Here is a 15,676-nt window from a genome sequence, read left to right as displayed (position 1 = left end):
GAAATTTGTTTTTGAAACTGCTTCATTCTCTTGGGACTTGTAACTATTTGAACAATTTTTGCAAGGCTCAAATATTTAAAAGTTTTAATTAATAAATAAAGATAAATATTTTTTGCGCGTTTCTAGAACTTTCCAAAGAAATACTAACCAATTAATACACACTCCGTTTTAATTAAGTTATGAGCAGTTTTGTAAGTGCGGCATTGATATTTTTTCCACAGCCGTAAAAGGTTTAAGGAAAACAAACAGCGAACATAAAATGACATTAAAATCACAAACTAATGACAGACCACAAACTAAACACAGTAGACTAAATCGTTCAGATAATTGTTTATACATTGTTTTTATAATTTTTAGTGTTTTCCTCTTCTTTCTGTTTAAATTTAAGAGCCGTGTGCTATTACATTAATAATAAGAAAATTAAAAAAGAATTAAAAATAAAAAAAATATCAGCTTCGTTAACAGCAACCATTTTTCGCAAAACCCCGCGTCTGTGCTGAAACCGTGCACTATGGAGAAACCCATTAGACGCCATGCAGGTGTTCCTTTTGCGCTCCAACTCAAATTACTCTTGTCGCAGCACTCGCTAGGAGCTTTTTTGTCCCCCCAAGTGTAAGTAAATAAAAATGCATATAGTTTTAGTTCAAATGAGATCAAATTTCATATTGTATTTTGCAACTCTTTTTTAATTTCTTTCCATGGCTTCATTTGTTTTTCTTTTAAATTCCTGATAGTTTGAGGTTAACTTTTTTGCCTTTTTTCATTTTATATTGTATATCAATTATTTGTAAACGATTTAAATAATCAATCAATTCTAAACAAATTTTCAATTCAAATTTGAAGCAAATATTAACTACAGTTCGAACATACAAAAACTGTTCACAAAATTTCACATATAAAATTACTTTAAAAAGAAATACTAAACATTTATTTTGAAATAATGGAAGGGGAGTGATGTGAGGAACAATTTGTTACACTATAACTAAAAACTTAATCGTTTTAAAAACTCAGCGCTGTAACTTTTGGCTAAAACTACGACTGCTAGTAAGCAGCGAAAAATCTTTGGCGTCTCAACGAGACCGTATCCGCGCACTAATAATTCCGTTGCTGCTGCAGCCAGCTGAGTAGAACGCCTTGACGTTGAGAGTGAGCCACCTTCCAGCTGGCAACCGAAAGGCAAACAAGAATACTATAATATACACATCTATGCTAGTGTGTGTGAGCAACTGCTGAGGAGCTGGTGGAGCGAGAATGAATACAGCGCCAGCGCTTGCATATCCTGCCACATCCGACCACCACAACAACGACCACCCTGACGTCTTACTGACTAGTATCACCATAAGTTATGCTGCATCAAAAAATACACACGCGTGTGTAATCATCTCGTATCGACGTCGTCGCTTAAATGTATGGCTCGGTTAGCGGCGGCCACTGTGTGGGTATGCAACGTATGTCGGGAGTAGTTGAGAGGTTCCACAGTATTGTTGTAATCACAGTCGTCGGAATCTTGGCAGTCTTCAATAAAGTGGCTTGCAGAAATGTCGCTATTAACATTACCTTGGCAGTCTTCCTCGAAATTCTTTTGCTGCTCCGTCTTCGCGCTCGATGGTGCTTGCTCGCTAACATCAGTCTCATCATCTTCCATTTCTAAATCATCTAAATTCGTATCGACGTGGAGGAACACGTTACCGTTCGGTTGCTGACTCTTAAGCCAGGGCGTAAGAAATACTTCTTCGGCAGTTAAGCGTTCATCGTAGTTTTTCGATAGCAGTATTAAGATCAGCCAACGCAACTGTTTGGAGACGAAAACTGGTATTTGCACCTGGCAATGGCGGATGATAGTTATGAGATTGCAATTGGCCGTCTCGTAGAAGGGGTACTGCCCGACAAGCATAGTGTAGAGAATCACGCCCAGCGACCACATATCGGCTGGCTTGCCTTGGTATGTGGGATTGGGGCAGAGCAATTCGGGAGCGGTATAGAGCGGACACCCGATTTTGTCGCTCAACGTGTCATCCATAGGATTGTCGAGAATCATAGAACCTTCCAGCGATTCGTATTGGATTTGCGTTCTACAAAAAACAGAAGAAAAGAGAAAATTTATTAATTTAATTATTCAAATTTCAATTTACACCACAAATAAAAGAAGTAAACGCAAAAAGTATCCTTTTTAATGTAATAGAAAAATTATTTATGTTCATATAATGAAAAAAATTTTGTGCAATGGTCTATTTTTGAAAGTTTTGAATGCATAATTCAATGTCGGCATCGATCGCTCAATCGAACATAATTGTGTAAGCTACAACACAAACAACAACAGCGCAAATGAATTAAAAATTAAAACGAATTAAAATCAATTATTCAATTCCATGTTAAGAGCGGGCCACCGCAAAGCTCCAATTCGAGTAGGCCTCTTTACTCGTTTTGTTTGTAGCAGATATGGAGCAACAGATCAGCGCTATTACGTTCACTGATCTTTCAACTGATCGCCAAAAGTCGAATACATGTGGAATTGAATAAAGCGAATGTGTGAAGGGTTTGGCTTCATTTGGTCATCGCACAACAGCGCGCGAACGGCGGAGGTGGTGGCGGTAAGGGCACATGTGGATGATGACGACAGCCACCGCAACCGCCATTGCCGATCAACCGCAGCAGCAACAGCAACAGCAATCACACATTGAGTTGCCAATAAAATGTATGTATGTATATTTGTTCGAAACTGTGAAATAATTGCAGCAAACATGACGATTGATTGAGTCAAAAACGCCAAAGTAATGAGTGGTGAGCAATGAATATTGTGAAAATGCGACTGGAGCGACCGAAACTAATCCGCAGAGTATTACGTATACAGGCGCCTATATATATGCATATGTACGCTACCAATGCCTAGGACTGCCATGGGCTGAATGTGCTATTGAAACAATTATTGAGCAAAAGCAAATCAATCTTGATTGAAATTAGCCAATCCACAGCAATGACGTTCATGGCTATGAAGTATCAACGAAGTACATATGTATATGTGAAGGCAAGTGGCGATCAGCGAGTGTTGATGACGTAAACTACGGGCCGGTGACAAGTAGGCGTTCGCCAGAGTGACCAAGTGCGGTGCCTTGGATGGCTTTGTCTGAAAGAGAATAACTGCATTGACACAATGACCTGAAAGAGAGGTGTGTGACAAGGAATAAGCGTATAAGACCACCATGACTGCTTATGTAGTATGTAAAGGGTGTTTTGTTAGAGGCGGAATAATACAACTAGATTTACTGAAAAGAGCGTGTAAAAATTGCGCGAAATCACATTCAAACATATTTCAAATCAAAATATTTGCCAAATATATAGAACCAATTTCGTTAATATTTAACGAATTTTGCTACTCTTTATTTTCATTTAAGCTCCCTCTCCTCTAAAAATAACCCCTCCTACAAAAATAACCCCTCCTACATTTTATTTAATAATAATGTTCATAGTGAAACCGCAGTATTGGCAATCAAGTGTTACTGAAAAAAGAGTGTCATAAATGAGCAGGGTGAGCGAAATAGAAGAGCACCTCGCGTACAAGTGTACTCCTCACCAGCGCAATAATTGGTAATGTACGCGATATAGCAACAAAACCGTACTTTAGCAATACACTGAATGAGTTGGATTTCGTCGTCCATTATAAAAGCAAAAATAAATGTAAATGCAAACAAAAACAAAAATATATATACCCGCACACATGTGAAGCAAACACCGCAGTCAAACAACAACGAAAAACCTCGTGCTGACCCTGATACTACCACTATATACCAACAGTGATAGTCACAGCTACAAGCGGTTAATGCAATAAAATTACAACAACAGCACATATACATATAACTACTAAAGGCACGAAAAGCTAACACAAGACGATATAAAAGCATACAATCTCACTAGAGAAACGGCGCAGCGAAGAGTGAAGCGATCTTCACCATCTGACCTCGCTATAATGCGTTGTGAAAAATAGCTAGAGAGCGCAAAGAAATATGGAAAAGTGAGAGCGGCTCTTTTGTTAAAACATTGGCAATGTAATACCAATTTTATTCAACTAAAATATGAATAACTTTGTGGAGGCACGGTGGCCACATGCTTTGAGCTCATAAGAATCGATGTTGTAACTTTTGGTGGCTCGCAGTTGGCAGCAGAGAGTGACTATGGTGCAAGAGACACGTGTCGAGAGCCAATGAGTGTATAATGTTTACATTATTTTACAATTCTGATTTTTTCCAAACAAGCAGTTTAACATTATTGGCGTGTGGAAAATGGCAAGCAGTTTAACAGCCATGCAGCAAACCTGCATACATACATACATACATATGCAAGACAATAATTAATTTGAAGGACTTCTTGGTAATGTTTGTGCTTGCGCGGGCGCAGCAGAGACGCGATTGGCTACATTTTCACACATTTAAATTTTCCGGCTAAAAGTCTCGATTTTCAATTTATTTAAATGAGTTAAAATAATGCGGCGAAAATAGAGATGGGAACAAATTGCAAGATGTAGATCAGAGTCAGGGACATATATTGTTGTGGGTCTAAGGTTAAAAATGTAACAATAATAATTAAATAAAAATAACAAAATTTATTGAAAATCTAAGTTGAAAAAAAAATAGAAAAATGTGTTCAAAACTCAGACTTAAGCTGATTTAAGAGAACAAGGGCATTTTAGTAACAATAAAAACAATAATAAAGTAGCAAAAGTAAAACAAAACAAAAAAATGGCAATGCAAATGTAAATGCATAAATTTCGAATGAACCTTGCATGTAAATCACCACAGACATGCAATTTTTAATGCGTACACGAGAGAAAAATATTAAAAGCTTGCAACGAGACAATGCCGATGACGGTCGTGCTAATAAAAATGAACTTGAAATTAGAAACGTCGAAAGTTTGATGTAAACTTGAAATAATAATGATAGAAGCAACAGGTTGTGCAAATAAATAAAATAACTGCATTTAAGAGCCAAAGCGAGACTTTGACAAAATAAAAAAAATAAAAAATTGAATTTTAAAAAGATTTTGCGGTACATACCAGGTGTATGCCCATGAAAACGGAATACTTGATATAAGTTTAGGTCTTAAAAACAGTAAAAAATATTTTATTTAAAAATTAAAAAAAAAAAAAAATAAGTTAAAAAAAAAATTAAAAAAGTATATAAATAGAAATAAAAAAATGTAAAAAAATAAATAGAAATAAAAAATGTAAAAAAACTTAAAAAAAAGTTAAATTAAAATCAAAAAATTAGACAAAAAAAAAGTAAAAAAAAAAGAAAAAGTTTGGTTACTGCCATCTGCATGTATTCGGCTTTCCCAAGTAAGCAATACTAGTGCATGAAAGCTGGAGCGATCAATCCAACAGTTTATCAATAATTTGTGATTTATGCTGATTGATTAGCGTAATGAATGAACATTTACTCTTTTGTGGAAAAGGAAGGTGATACGATCAGGAGAACAAAATCTTCCGATCGCCTAGTGCGATCACCAAAATATCTAAGCACAAACATCTACTATGAAAGCCTTACCGCTCGCGAGGCCACCAAAAGTTCGATAAGGCAAACACGCAATAGCTGGTTTTAACGCTGAATAATAAAGTTGGACTAAAAAAGAAATGTGGCGATTCAGAAAACCCATAATTTACATATCAAAGCCAGTGGAAAAAAATGAAAGTGGAAAATGAAAAGCTAGCAAGCAGTGCCAACACAAAAGAAAAGCAACACACAACAGCTGATAAAGAATAAAAAAAATCAAATACAAAAGAGAAAAACTAAGCTGCATACACAAGCGACATATAAAAGAAACATAAATTAAAAAAAATGAATTCAGAAATTGCGCAGATATGTAAATTCGGGAGTTTCACTAAGCGAACAAGGATAACAAGTTGGAAGCAAATTACATGCTTACACGAAGCAAGCAGGAAGAAATACGAAAGTAAGGAAAACAACCCTTCGAGACGGTGACTCCTTTTAGCCTCGCGTGACTTCTAATGTAACAGCTGAACAAAGAACAAGGACAAAAGGCAAAAATGCATGCTCGAGTGTTTTCACTTTCGTGTTTTTTTGTATATATATTTCTTTGAGATTAAAGTAATCGAGTTGAGCGACACGTTACTCCTCACAAGCCGATTGGCAAAAGAACGCAACAATTGCAATGTGGCGGAGAGGCAACAAAGACAAAAGCGCGTTGCGGCACAAAAATTTTCGCAAATTGTGAATTGCATGTGAAGCAACAATTCTCTGACAAGTGACAATGACAAAGTGTGATGGCGGTGTGCTGCAGGTAATGAGTATGTGCTGGTATGTGGTTACAGCAGCGCTGGATTAAGCAGCCAATGAAGCATGAAAACATAGTGCGGCGAAATGAATAATGAATAGTGAAAAGCGAGTTGAAAGCTGCAGTTAGTAGAACATTACGGCGGTGCATACATATTTATTAAAATTGACTGACTGCTGGGGAAGCCTCAACAACGGAAATTATGGTAATTAGTGAGAGGATTAATTCATATTTGGGTGCAACTCACAAAATGGTAACGTTTACCTTAATGCAAAATGAAGCTAACCCGCTTTCAATGCTTTCAGATATGCAAATATGGAGCGCACATTTTATTTTTACATATAGAAAAATTTAATATATTTAAATGATATCATTGATATTTTTAATTGATATGCACTTATAACGCAGCTTTTCATCAAGAAAGGGTGCTTGAGCCCCTCAAAGTATGCACTACATTTTTGATACCATTAAAATGAATTATTTTTTCCAAGTGTCAGCTTTTCAATGCAACTTCTATAGTGGTGAAGTTATGCTGCTGGCCTGATGTGGCCTTGTCAACAGTTGCAAAACTTAAATTGAAATTATATTATCATCAATAGCGAATCGATTGCAAAACCAACAATAAACAATTAACAATTTATGTGACTTAATAAGTGCAAATGTTTATTTCATAAATAATTTTTAATTTTTTTTGTGTTTCATTCCAATTTTTTTCGTGTCGCAAACGCCGAGAATTTAATTGATTTCATTGCCTTAGTTCTTGCCAATCAGTAGAACAATCTTGTTGACGCTGCTGCTGTGACCTCAATAACGCCTACGTCACCGAAGCAAAAAAAAAAAAAAAAAACAAATAATAATAAAAACAAAAAATTAAAAAATAATAAAAACAAAACAAAAAAATAAAAAGCAATAAATAAATGAAACAAAATCGCGATCGACAACCAACAGCGCAACCGTCAACAATTGTTGCGTTTGCGCCTATTGCCACATGCCAACAACAGCAATAACAAAAGCTCTAAATGCGCAATGACAACAGTGATGGTCATCATTATTAGCTGCCAGCACTGACAGTGGCAACCACACAAAACGCCAACATCAACATCAACAACAACAAAAACAACTACAACATACACAACATTGTATGTAGCAACAGAGACCAAAAGAGCGGAAAGAGCCAGCAATTTACAAATTGCAATGGCAATGGCACCAAAAGTATAAAGCTCGTAAACGCAAAACCAAAACAGCAAACAATAAAAAAACGTAATTTACAAATATGAAAAAAAAAATCAGCAAAAACAAACTGAATAAAAATACAGTAAATACAAGCGCAAGGCGGAAAAAATGCTACAAAAAAAATTTAAATTGCTGGCAACAAGTCAAGCTGATTGCGTTATTGATGCTAGACAGCAACAACAACCAAGCGTTAATAACTAGAACATGAATTGCAGCATTCGCAATCGCAAAAATTCTTGCCGCAATAGCAGCTGCGGCAGTATGTTGCTTAAACACGGCATAGCAACAGCGATGGGATAGTGTGCCCACCAACAAGAATGCTGCTGTAATGTTAGCAACATTTTGCATTACAAATGTATTTATGTATGTTGTTTTTATTTTTTCTATTTCTGTTGAGTGTAGCGACAGATTGTGAGCGAGATGTGTGTGAAGAAATCATAAAAGAGAAAAAATGAGCGTTCATTGTTGCAAAAAAAAAAACACAAAATACAAAGTGGCTTTATTATTGGAAAAGTCAAAATGTTAGTGGTAAGTATTATTTTGTATTAATCGTTTATAATATTTTTATTTAATATTAAAAACGCGCCAGCACAGCTCAATTCATTACAACATTAAGCAAACGTAAACAATTAGTTAAGAGCGCATAGTTTTTTGTTGTTACCTTTTGCTTAACCAATTCGTAAAATCACCAGAGAGCCGAGTGCCAAAACAAAAAATGCACAATATTACCACAGTACAACGATCATGTGAAGTTTGCTGACTCAACTCCGCTGGACGAGTGTTAAAATGTCCGACTTAAAAGGAACGGCGAGCAGACTTTAGTTTGACCGGTTTTTTTTTGGGTGCTTTTAGCCCACTTGTGTGTGTGTACGTGCACGAGAGTGTGTAAATGGGTGGGTGGTTGTATTGTATTAATTACCGGATAGGCAATGATAGTGTGGGTATTGTATTACAGTGCGCACACATTACATTGCACAAATCATTTGCTGGGAAATCACCAGAGCGATTGCGGCAATCCCGAAATGCTGTGTTGCCGATTTTTTATTTAAGCATTCATGAAGAGCTCTCAATGAAAAACGTTAATATGTGAAATACAATAAAATTGGTGTAAATAAATTTATAGCAAATAAAATGAAATCATTTCCTTATAATCTAAAGGCAATTAATTTGTTTAGAATTATTTCGAGTGTACCAGCTGCAGTTGTTTTTATTTATATATTGTATATATTATGTATAGAGATATAACTGGACTACTGCAGGATAAGCTTGATTGCGAGAACGCATAAATCGTTAAATTGCACTGAAATTCTTAAATATTATGCCTCGAAGTATTTCATTTTAATTCAAAAATTTTCTTAATTATTTGAAGCTCTTTACATATTTAAAATGCTTCAATGAGCTGACTAATACTTCAAAATAGTTTTAAAACGCTCTTCTCTTGCTCTGTAACGCTCTCTATAATCTCAAAAACTCATATCCTGAGACTTGTTATTGAATGATTTCAACAACTACAAATAGGTATATGTACCTGCTATTTCTTATCATAATTGCGGCATAATTAAAGACCCAATACAAATGCCACTGGCGTCCTAAAAAAAATAGCAAAATGTATACACTCAATAAAGAAATTCAATGCACAACGAAAGTTGCCAGAGCCCATAAGCCAAAATTTTATAATTCAGAGGCAAAGCACAAAAAGAAATATATAATACTTCTGTTTTCCAATAACATTTCTGTTTTTAAATATTTTGTATTTTGTTGTTTTTGGCTATGAACAGCTGCCCAGAATTTACATAAAAAATTTGAATGGCTTAGATAAATATCTACTTCTTATTAAAATTTTGTATTTAAAAACTATTTTCTTAGTATTTTGAGCAAATCTGTAGTTTATTTACATATAACATTCATAAGATGTGGTTCACAAACGATTTAATGCGACAGCAAGATGATTATGTATTAATAGAACAACACGCACAATTCTAAAACAGGTAATTTTTAATGTTTGAAATAAGTTAATACTTTCCATATTTTTATTTATTTTTAATCAAAAAGAGTAACCTGATAACGGTACGCTTAATTTCGGCACTGAGTGTATGTCTACAATAAAAAAGTGGCGTAGCTTCGTGTTACTTATAAGATTTGCTTTCAGCACTGTTGAGGGCGCACCTCGTTTCTCTGACTGGACTGCACACATTTAAAATATAAATGCTGCAATTACTAACAGACAGATGTGTTTGGAAATATTTTCGATTGTCGGTCATGTCTAGAGAATTGCTTTCAATGATAAATGAGGGCGTACATATGTACGTACATAAAATCAGAAAAAAACATTTTTTACACAAACATTTATTGAGCACGAATTTTGAGTTCTTGCACAATTTGGCGCTCTCAGTAAAAAATAAAATGGTATTTTTGTTGTTCTTGTTACAGCATGCGTATACGCACAATATGTACACGTGCGCGTCAGTCTGCCTCAATAAACCATCGGCACAATAAATCGCCAACATTGATTATCAGCTGCCGCTCGCTGCAGACAAGTTAATAAATGGCCTCCATACAAAACCAAGCATTGTAGTGCCTCAAGCTGTTGTTGCTGCAATAATGACAGCGCGTTGCACCATACAACTGCATTGAGTGTGTTCCGCTCGCTCCCCGTCCACTAAATGTTGGCTCACATGCGCTGCGCCCACCACCACAGCCATTGCCTTTGCCGATGCTGCTGCCGCTGCTGCCTTGCCATTCAATGTTATTGCGAATGCGTGCCGAGTTTTTGGGAGTGCAATCGCAATCATGATTGGATCAGTGAGCTAAGTTTCGGTGACTATCGAGTCAAGTTTGCTCCCGTTAATGGCAATGCGAGTTTTAGCAGCTCTCATTTCACTACTCTGTGTGGTTTTTCGATTTTGCTAATACATGCGCATGTATGTATGTATGTATGGACATATGTGTGTTTTTAAGGCCGAAAGTTTACGTGTATAGCTATTTGGCGAGAGCAAAGCCCCGCAATTTACTCACCATAACTGTAAGCTATAGTGCATAGCTCAATTTCTGTAGCGATCATAACGAACAGACAATTTAATTGTGTATCATTGCTTGCTGTCCCTAATTGCAATCAAATATGAAATTTATTAAAAATACTTGAAAAATAAGTCAAGTACTCAAAATACGCAAAAATACCCATGAAAGGGAAGAAGGTGGCGGGTGGAAAAGGGGTGATGCGAAGTACATAATACTAAATTGAGATTTTGCAAGAATTTGACAACTATTTCTATTGTATGTATGCACATGACCAGTACAACCAAGCAATATTTTATTTGCATATTCAATTTGATCTATTTATTACGCAATTTTACTCAAATTAAGAAAAAGCTTTGGAAGAAAACTAGTCTAAGTAACCTCTTCTTATTATAAATTTTATTAGGGCGTATTTTTTCAACTTACCGTGCTTCATCTATGAAATAGAACCGTTTCAGCTTCAGGTCCCGCAAGATGACTCCTTTGCGATGGCACAGTTGCACCGTTTCGGCGATTTGATGGAACAGCATTCGCGCCTCCTCCTCGCACAGACGCCGTTTATTCCTTATGTATGTATGCAAGTCCTCATACACGCCTTTTCTACCATCCTTTCCTTTTGGCATTGGAATTAACAAATATGAATGCTGCTTATCTATTGGCACGACATCGTGTACATCCCGTATCAGTTTATGCCCAAAAATTGAGCATCTCGCTATATCGCCAGCTACCTTTATTTCATAGTAGGCACGCTGCACTTTATCACAAGGTTGGTTAATAACCTTACAAATTAAATCTTCGTCCGTTACGACATCGGTGCATGTAAGGCTAGGCACAGCGAAATTTACGAGGTGACGATAGGAGGCGGGCGTATTAGCAGCTATTGTTGGTGGTATTTGGCACACCTGTGCGGTTATCAGGAACCGATTTTTAATTATTTTGCAAGTCTCTTGCTCTCCACCTTGTTCCCAGCGCAGTGCATGCATCTCACAAGACCCTCTCGGAGTGCTTCGCTTTCTGCGTATGCGCTCCAGCACACCAGAATCAGCCAGGGATTTCTTTGGCGTACAAAAGTTATAATCGCTGTCATTCTGGCTAAGCAGACCTGTTGTAGATGGTGATGTAGGAGAGCAAGGACCAGATGCCGTTATGACAACATCCATCGATTCAGAGCTTAGAGAACAGGCGGGCGATGGTGGTGAATAACTTATCCTCGTGTGCCTTTCTCTGCTGGGTGATGAAGACATGGATAGGCGTTGTTTTTTAGCATTACTGGTGGTATCCATTTTATATTGGTTTTAATTTGTATATTTGTTTTAGTTTTTAAATGTTCTTAACACAGCCCCTGGCATATATTTACTTTTGTATATATGTATTTATATAAATTTGCGTTTTATCGCCTTTTGTATTTTTGATTTACTGCTTTTTTTCTTTTACGCTTCACCTTACACTCTTCGTCAACTTTTTAAATAAACACCATTTTTGCTGTCTGTTTCACTATTTACTGTTAGGTATAAGTTACCAGCTTACAAAAAAAACTACTTTTTAATAAATTCAATTTATTTAGCGAACGTATTTCATTATTTATTTGAGCAGCCAGAGATAATTCATTTTACAACTCTCAAATTTATTTTCGACTTCCACTTAAAGAATAATACACTTCGTTTGAAAACAAAATTATGCTGCCGTCACTCATTTGCGAGCCCTGGCTTTAGAACGAAACAACTTACACGTTTCTTTGCTGGAAATCGACTGAAATATTTAGCTATCAACAGCGCATATTTGAAAACATTTTTTCGGCAACAACGACAACCAGCGACGACGACATGTTTGTCTTTCAATTTAATGCTTCTTTTCTACATCTCTTTCTCTGCAGCTTTATTGTTTTGCCTTCTCATTCGTGCGCTCTCAACGAGCTCTTTTCACATTGCGTTCAGCGTGCATTCGTGGCAGAGAGCTTGTGTGTATATGTGTGTGTAGGCACTTCTCTCGACCAGTGTGCTATTCTCGCAACCATGTCTCGCACACTTCATCAATGTTGCCAGACAAATTTTGTCGAAAATCTCTCAAGTGAAGTAGAAATTAAAAAAAAAAAAGATTTTAAGCATTGCCGTTGATATAGAAACCTACAAATTTTTGATATTTGTAACTTTTGGTAGATGGACTATGTATTTTGCTTTAGTTGATTTGCAAAATACGAAAATCATTCAAAGAAAATTCGTCAATGAAAGTATGTTGCTGGAAGCCAACAAAATACAGCAACAAGTACTATAAAACTTGTTTCTATAAAAGTTTGTGAGTAATTATAAAACTACAAAAACAAAAGTTACTTGCCTATTTAGCCTAACGCTTTTGTCAGAATTTCAAAACTAAATGCAAATACTACAAAAAGCTGCTACAACAACTACAATACTCTTTACCTCGAGTGCATTCCTGCGAAAAGTTATGAAATTATCACAAAACAGATACTAATAAAAGATAAGCGCAAATGCAAACGGCATTCATACAAGGTGATAGCAGTAGAGCAGCTGATTTGTTTTTTCTTGAAATATTGTGGTTTAAATGTTAAAGTGATATGTTTCTTTGTGAATGTTTCGCTTGTTTGTTTACATTCTGATTGAAATTTTGACATTCACATCACCAAACTGATAAAGCAAAATACATCATATTTTTGTTGTTGTACTACTGTTACCACCTTGTATGGATTCGCCTGGCGCAGATGAAATATAGCATTATTCATCAATTTTTGAATAAAATATTATGAAATACGAGTGAAAATCATTCATGCATTTTCAATACTACTACGACTAAGATGAAAAGTCGAAACAGATGGTGGGATTGAAAAAGAATCATCCACTGTGACCTACTTCCATCCGACCAGACATTATACTCGGGCTTCTACTATCAGCAACTGACCAGTTTGGAGCAGGCGATCATCCAGAAGCGGTCAGAATTGACGAATAGCGATTATGATCCTCTCAAGCTTTTGAAAATTTACTTAAAAAAAATGAAAATGAGTTGGTCAAGTATATATTTTGCTAATAGGGACGGAACGATAAGGATTTTTTCATTCGTAGAATTGTGCAATTGTTTTCGAAATGGGCAAAAGTTATTGAAAAAACGGAGCATATTTGATCTAAATTGGATAATCATTATTATTTTTAAATACTTTTTAACAGTTTATGAGCATTCAAATTATATTATTGCTTAAAATTATCTTAATAAACATATATACATGTATATATTTTCATATTTTTTTGAAGTTTTTCATATTCTTAATTCTCGTTAATTTTTTCGTATTGCAAAAATAGACAAACACATATTTTTTTTATAATTTTTAAATTGAATGAATAACAATAGCGAATAGCTTTTGCCTATATTTTGAAATAAAAAAAAATTCATAAATTTATAAAATTTACTAAACTTCATAAAATTTATTTATCATTCCTCGAAATTTTCTCGCAACACTCGCTAATTCTCAAAGTAAATTAATAAAAAACAAATTATTAAAACACCTTTCATAGGAAAAATAATACAGTTGAAATGCATCCACTCTCATCTGGCACATTTAAACGAAATTTCAAAACAAATATATTTCACATTTCCATACAGTTTGCTACGCTCTCCTCTCAATTCTCCATGCCGCATGTTTTCAACCCTCGTTACATACATCTGTACACGCGATTGTATTTTTATTGTCTTCGAAGTCCAAATTTATGAGTACAGTTGACGCTATACTGTCCATCGAACTATGCTTGTGAAGGTATGCCTTTGAAAAAATCTTTTTCCTTTGTCAACATGCAACTGATTCGAAGGAAGCGTCTTGCAACACAGGCGCTGGTAACATTATCAATATCAATGCGTTACTTTTAAATTTGTTAATACACTAGAGTATGTACTAGATATGCTAGTTTTAGCGGTAATTGTTGATCCCATCGTCCGATAGGATAATCTAGTAATCTTAAATAATCCTACTAGTAATAAATAAATAATATTAAATCTAGTAAAAATTTACAATGTACAATGGTTTTTTAAGTGAAGGCATTTTGACATATTATGCTTTGATTTTAAATAAACCTAGCTGAAAAGTAAAGATAAAGATCTAATTTGTGGGCATTAGTTCTGCTCGAGCTAATTTCGAGCATTTCGTACAGTTGTATGCGTGCATTTTTGTAGTTCAAAGTGTATCTATGTATGTATGTATGTATGTACATTTATGCATTTCTTTAGGCATGTTTAGAAGAATTTAATGTTGAGAAGAGATTTTGTTGCAGCAACATTGTAGCTAACATTGTTTAGCACTCATTAAGTTAGACCGAAAATTTATTTTTAAAAGGCAGGATGCATAAATTTTTTTTAATGCTGACACCTAAACGTTGTATGTAATGTTAGTTACAAATCTCAATTAATAATGTTAGCGTAAACTTTAGTATTTTCTTTAGCATTAGATAAATATTATAAAATTATAAGAATAAAAACAATTTATTGGTATTATATAATAATAAAATTTAATTATTTAAAACTTAAAAGAATGAAATGCCTTCATGGTTTGTTTTTCAATATTGTATTTGTAATATGCTTTTTATGTCAGGAAGGTGGCACATTATTTTGTAAGTTAGAAATACCTATTTGAAACTTATGGAAAGAAATAAATATTATATAAAAACATATTATTTCTACATTAATTAGACTTTATTAAAAAAAGGGTAAATGTTTTTGGTTGTTTAGAAACTTTAAAAAGCGAAATTTTATAGAAATAAAGTCTACTCTTCATTTTTATAAAACAGTTTGTGGTGTACGTCGATGATACGAAATATTAACCCAGGTCAAATGAGGAAACAAAAAATAATTATATGTACATAGCTAAGAAAATGGAAATTTACTTACATTGTTGTTATGTTAATAAAATATTGTATTCTTGAAATTGCGACGAGATGAGCGAGTTGATCACTTTGTCATGAAAAAGTTCTATAGTAATATGTTCTTTCATAGAAAATTCTTAAGAAAATTTAAAATGTAACTAAATTTGTTCTATGAACACAAACTGATAGTTGATACGTTTATCAGGTGATAGTAGAATGAAAGCTAAAATGAATACGATCCATAAATAGGTGTGATAATCCATAAATAGGTGTGATAATTCGT

At 34.8% G+C, this 15,676-nt stretch overlaps 1 protein-coding gene across 1 annotated transcript; it reads right to left on the bottom strand.

The window, feature by feature from the left end:
* Window positions 1–636: 636 nt before the first annotated feature.
* LOC129241214 (tribbles) lies at window positions 637–12,295 on the bottom strand. The gene is made up of 2 exons (XM_054877438.1): window positions 10,961–12,295; window positions 637–2,072 (listed from the first exon to the last, which is right to left on the bottom strand). Exons 1-2 carry the CDS (start codon window positions 11,815–11,817, stop codon window positions 1,379–1,381), a joined length of 1,551 nt encoding a protein of 516 aa, XP_054733413.1. The 5' UTR covers window positions 11,818–12,295; the 3' UTR covers window positions 637–1,378.
* Between the last annotated feature and the right edge of the window lie 3,381 nt (window positions 12,296–15,676).

This window comes from Anastrepha obliqua, chromosome 3, assembly GCF_027943255.1.
Source record: "Anastrepha obliqua isolate idAnaObli1 chromosome 3, idAnaObli1_1.0, whole genome shotgun sequence".
Taxonomy (NCBI): domain Eukaryota; kingdom Metazoa; phylum Arthropoda; class Insecta; order Diptera; family Tephritidae; genus Anastrepha; species Anastrepha obliqua.
This window is presented reverse-complemented; position numbering and strand designations above follow the sequence as displayed.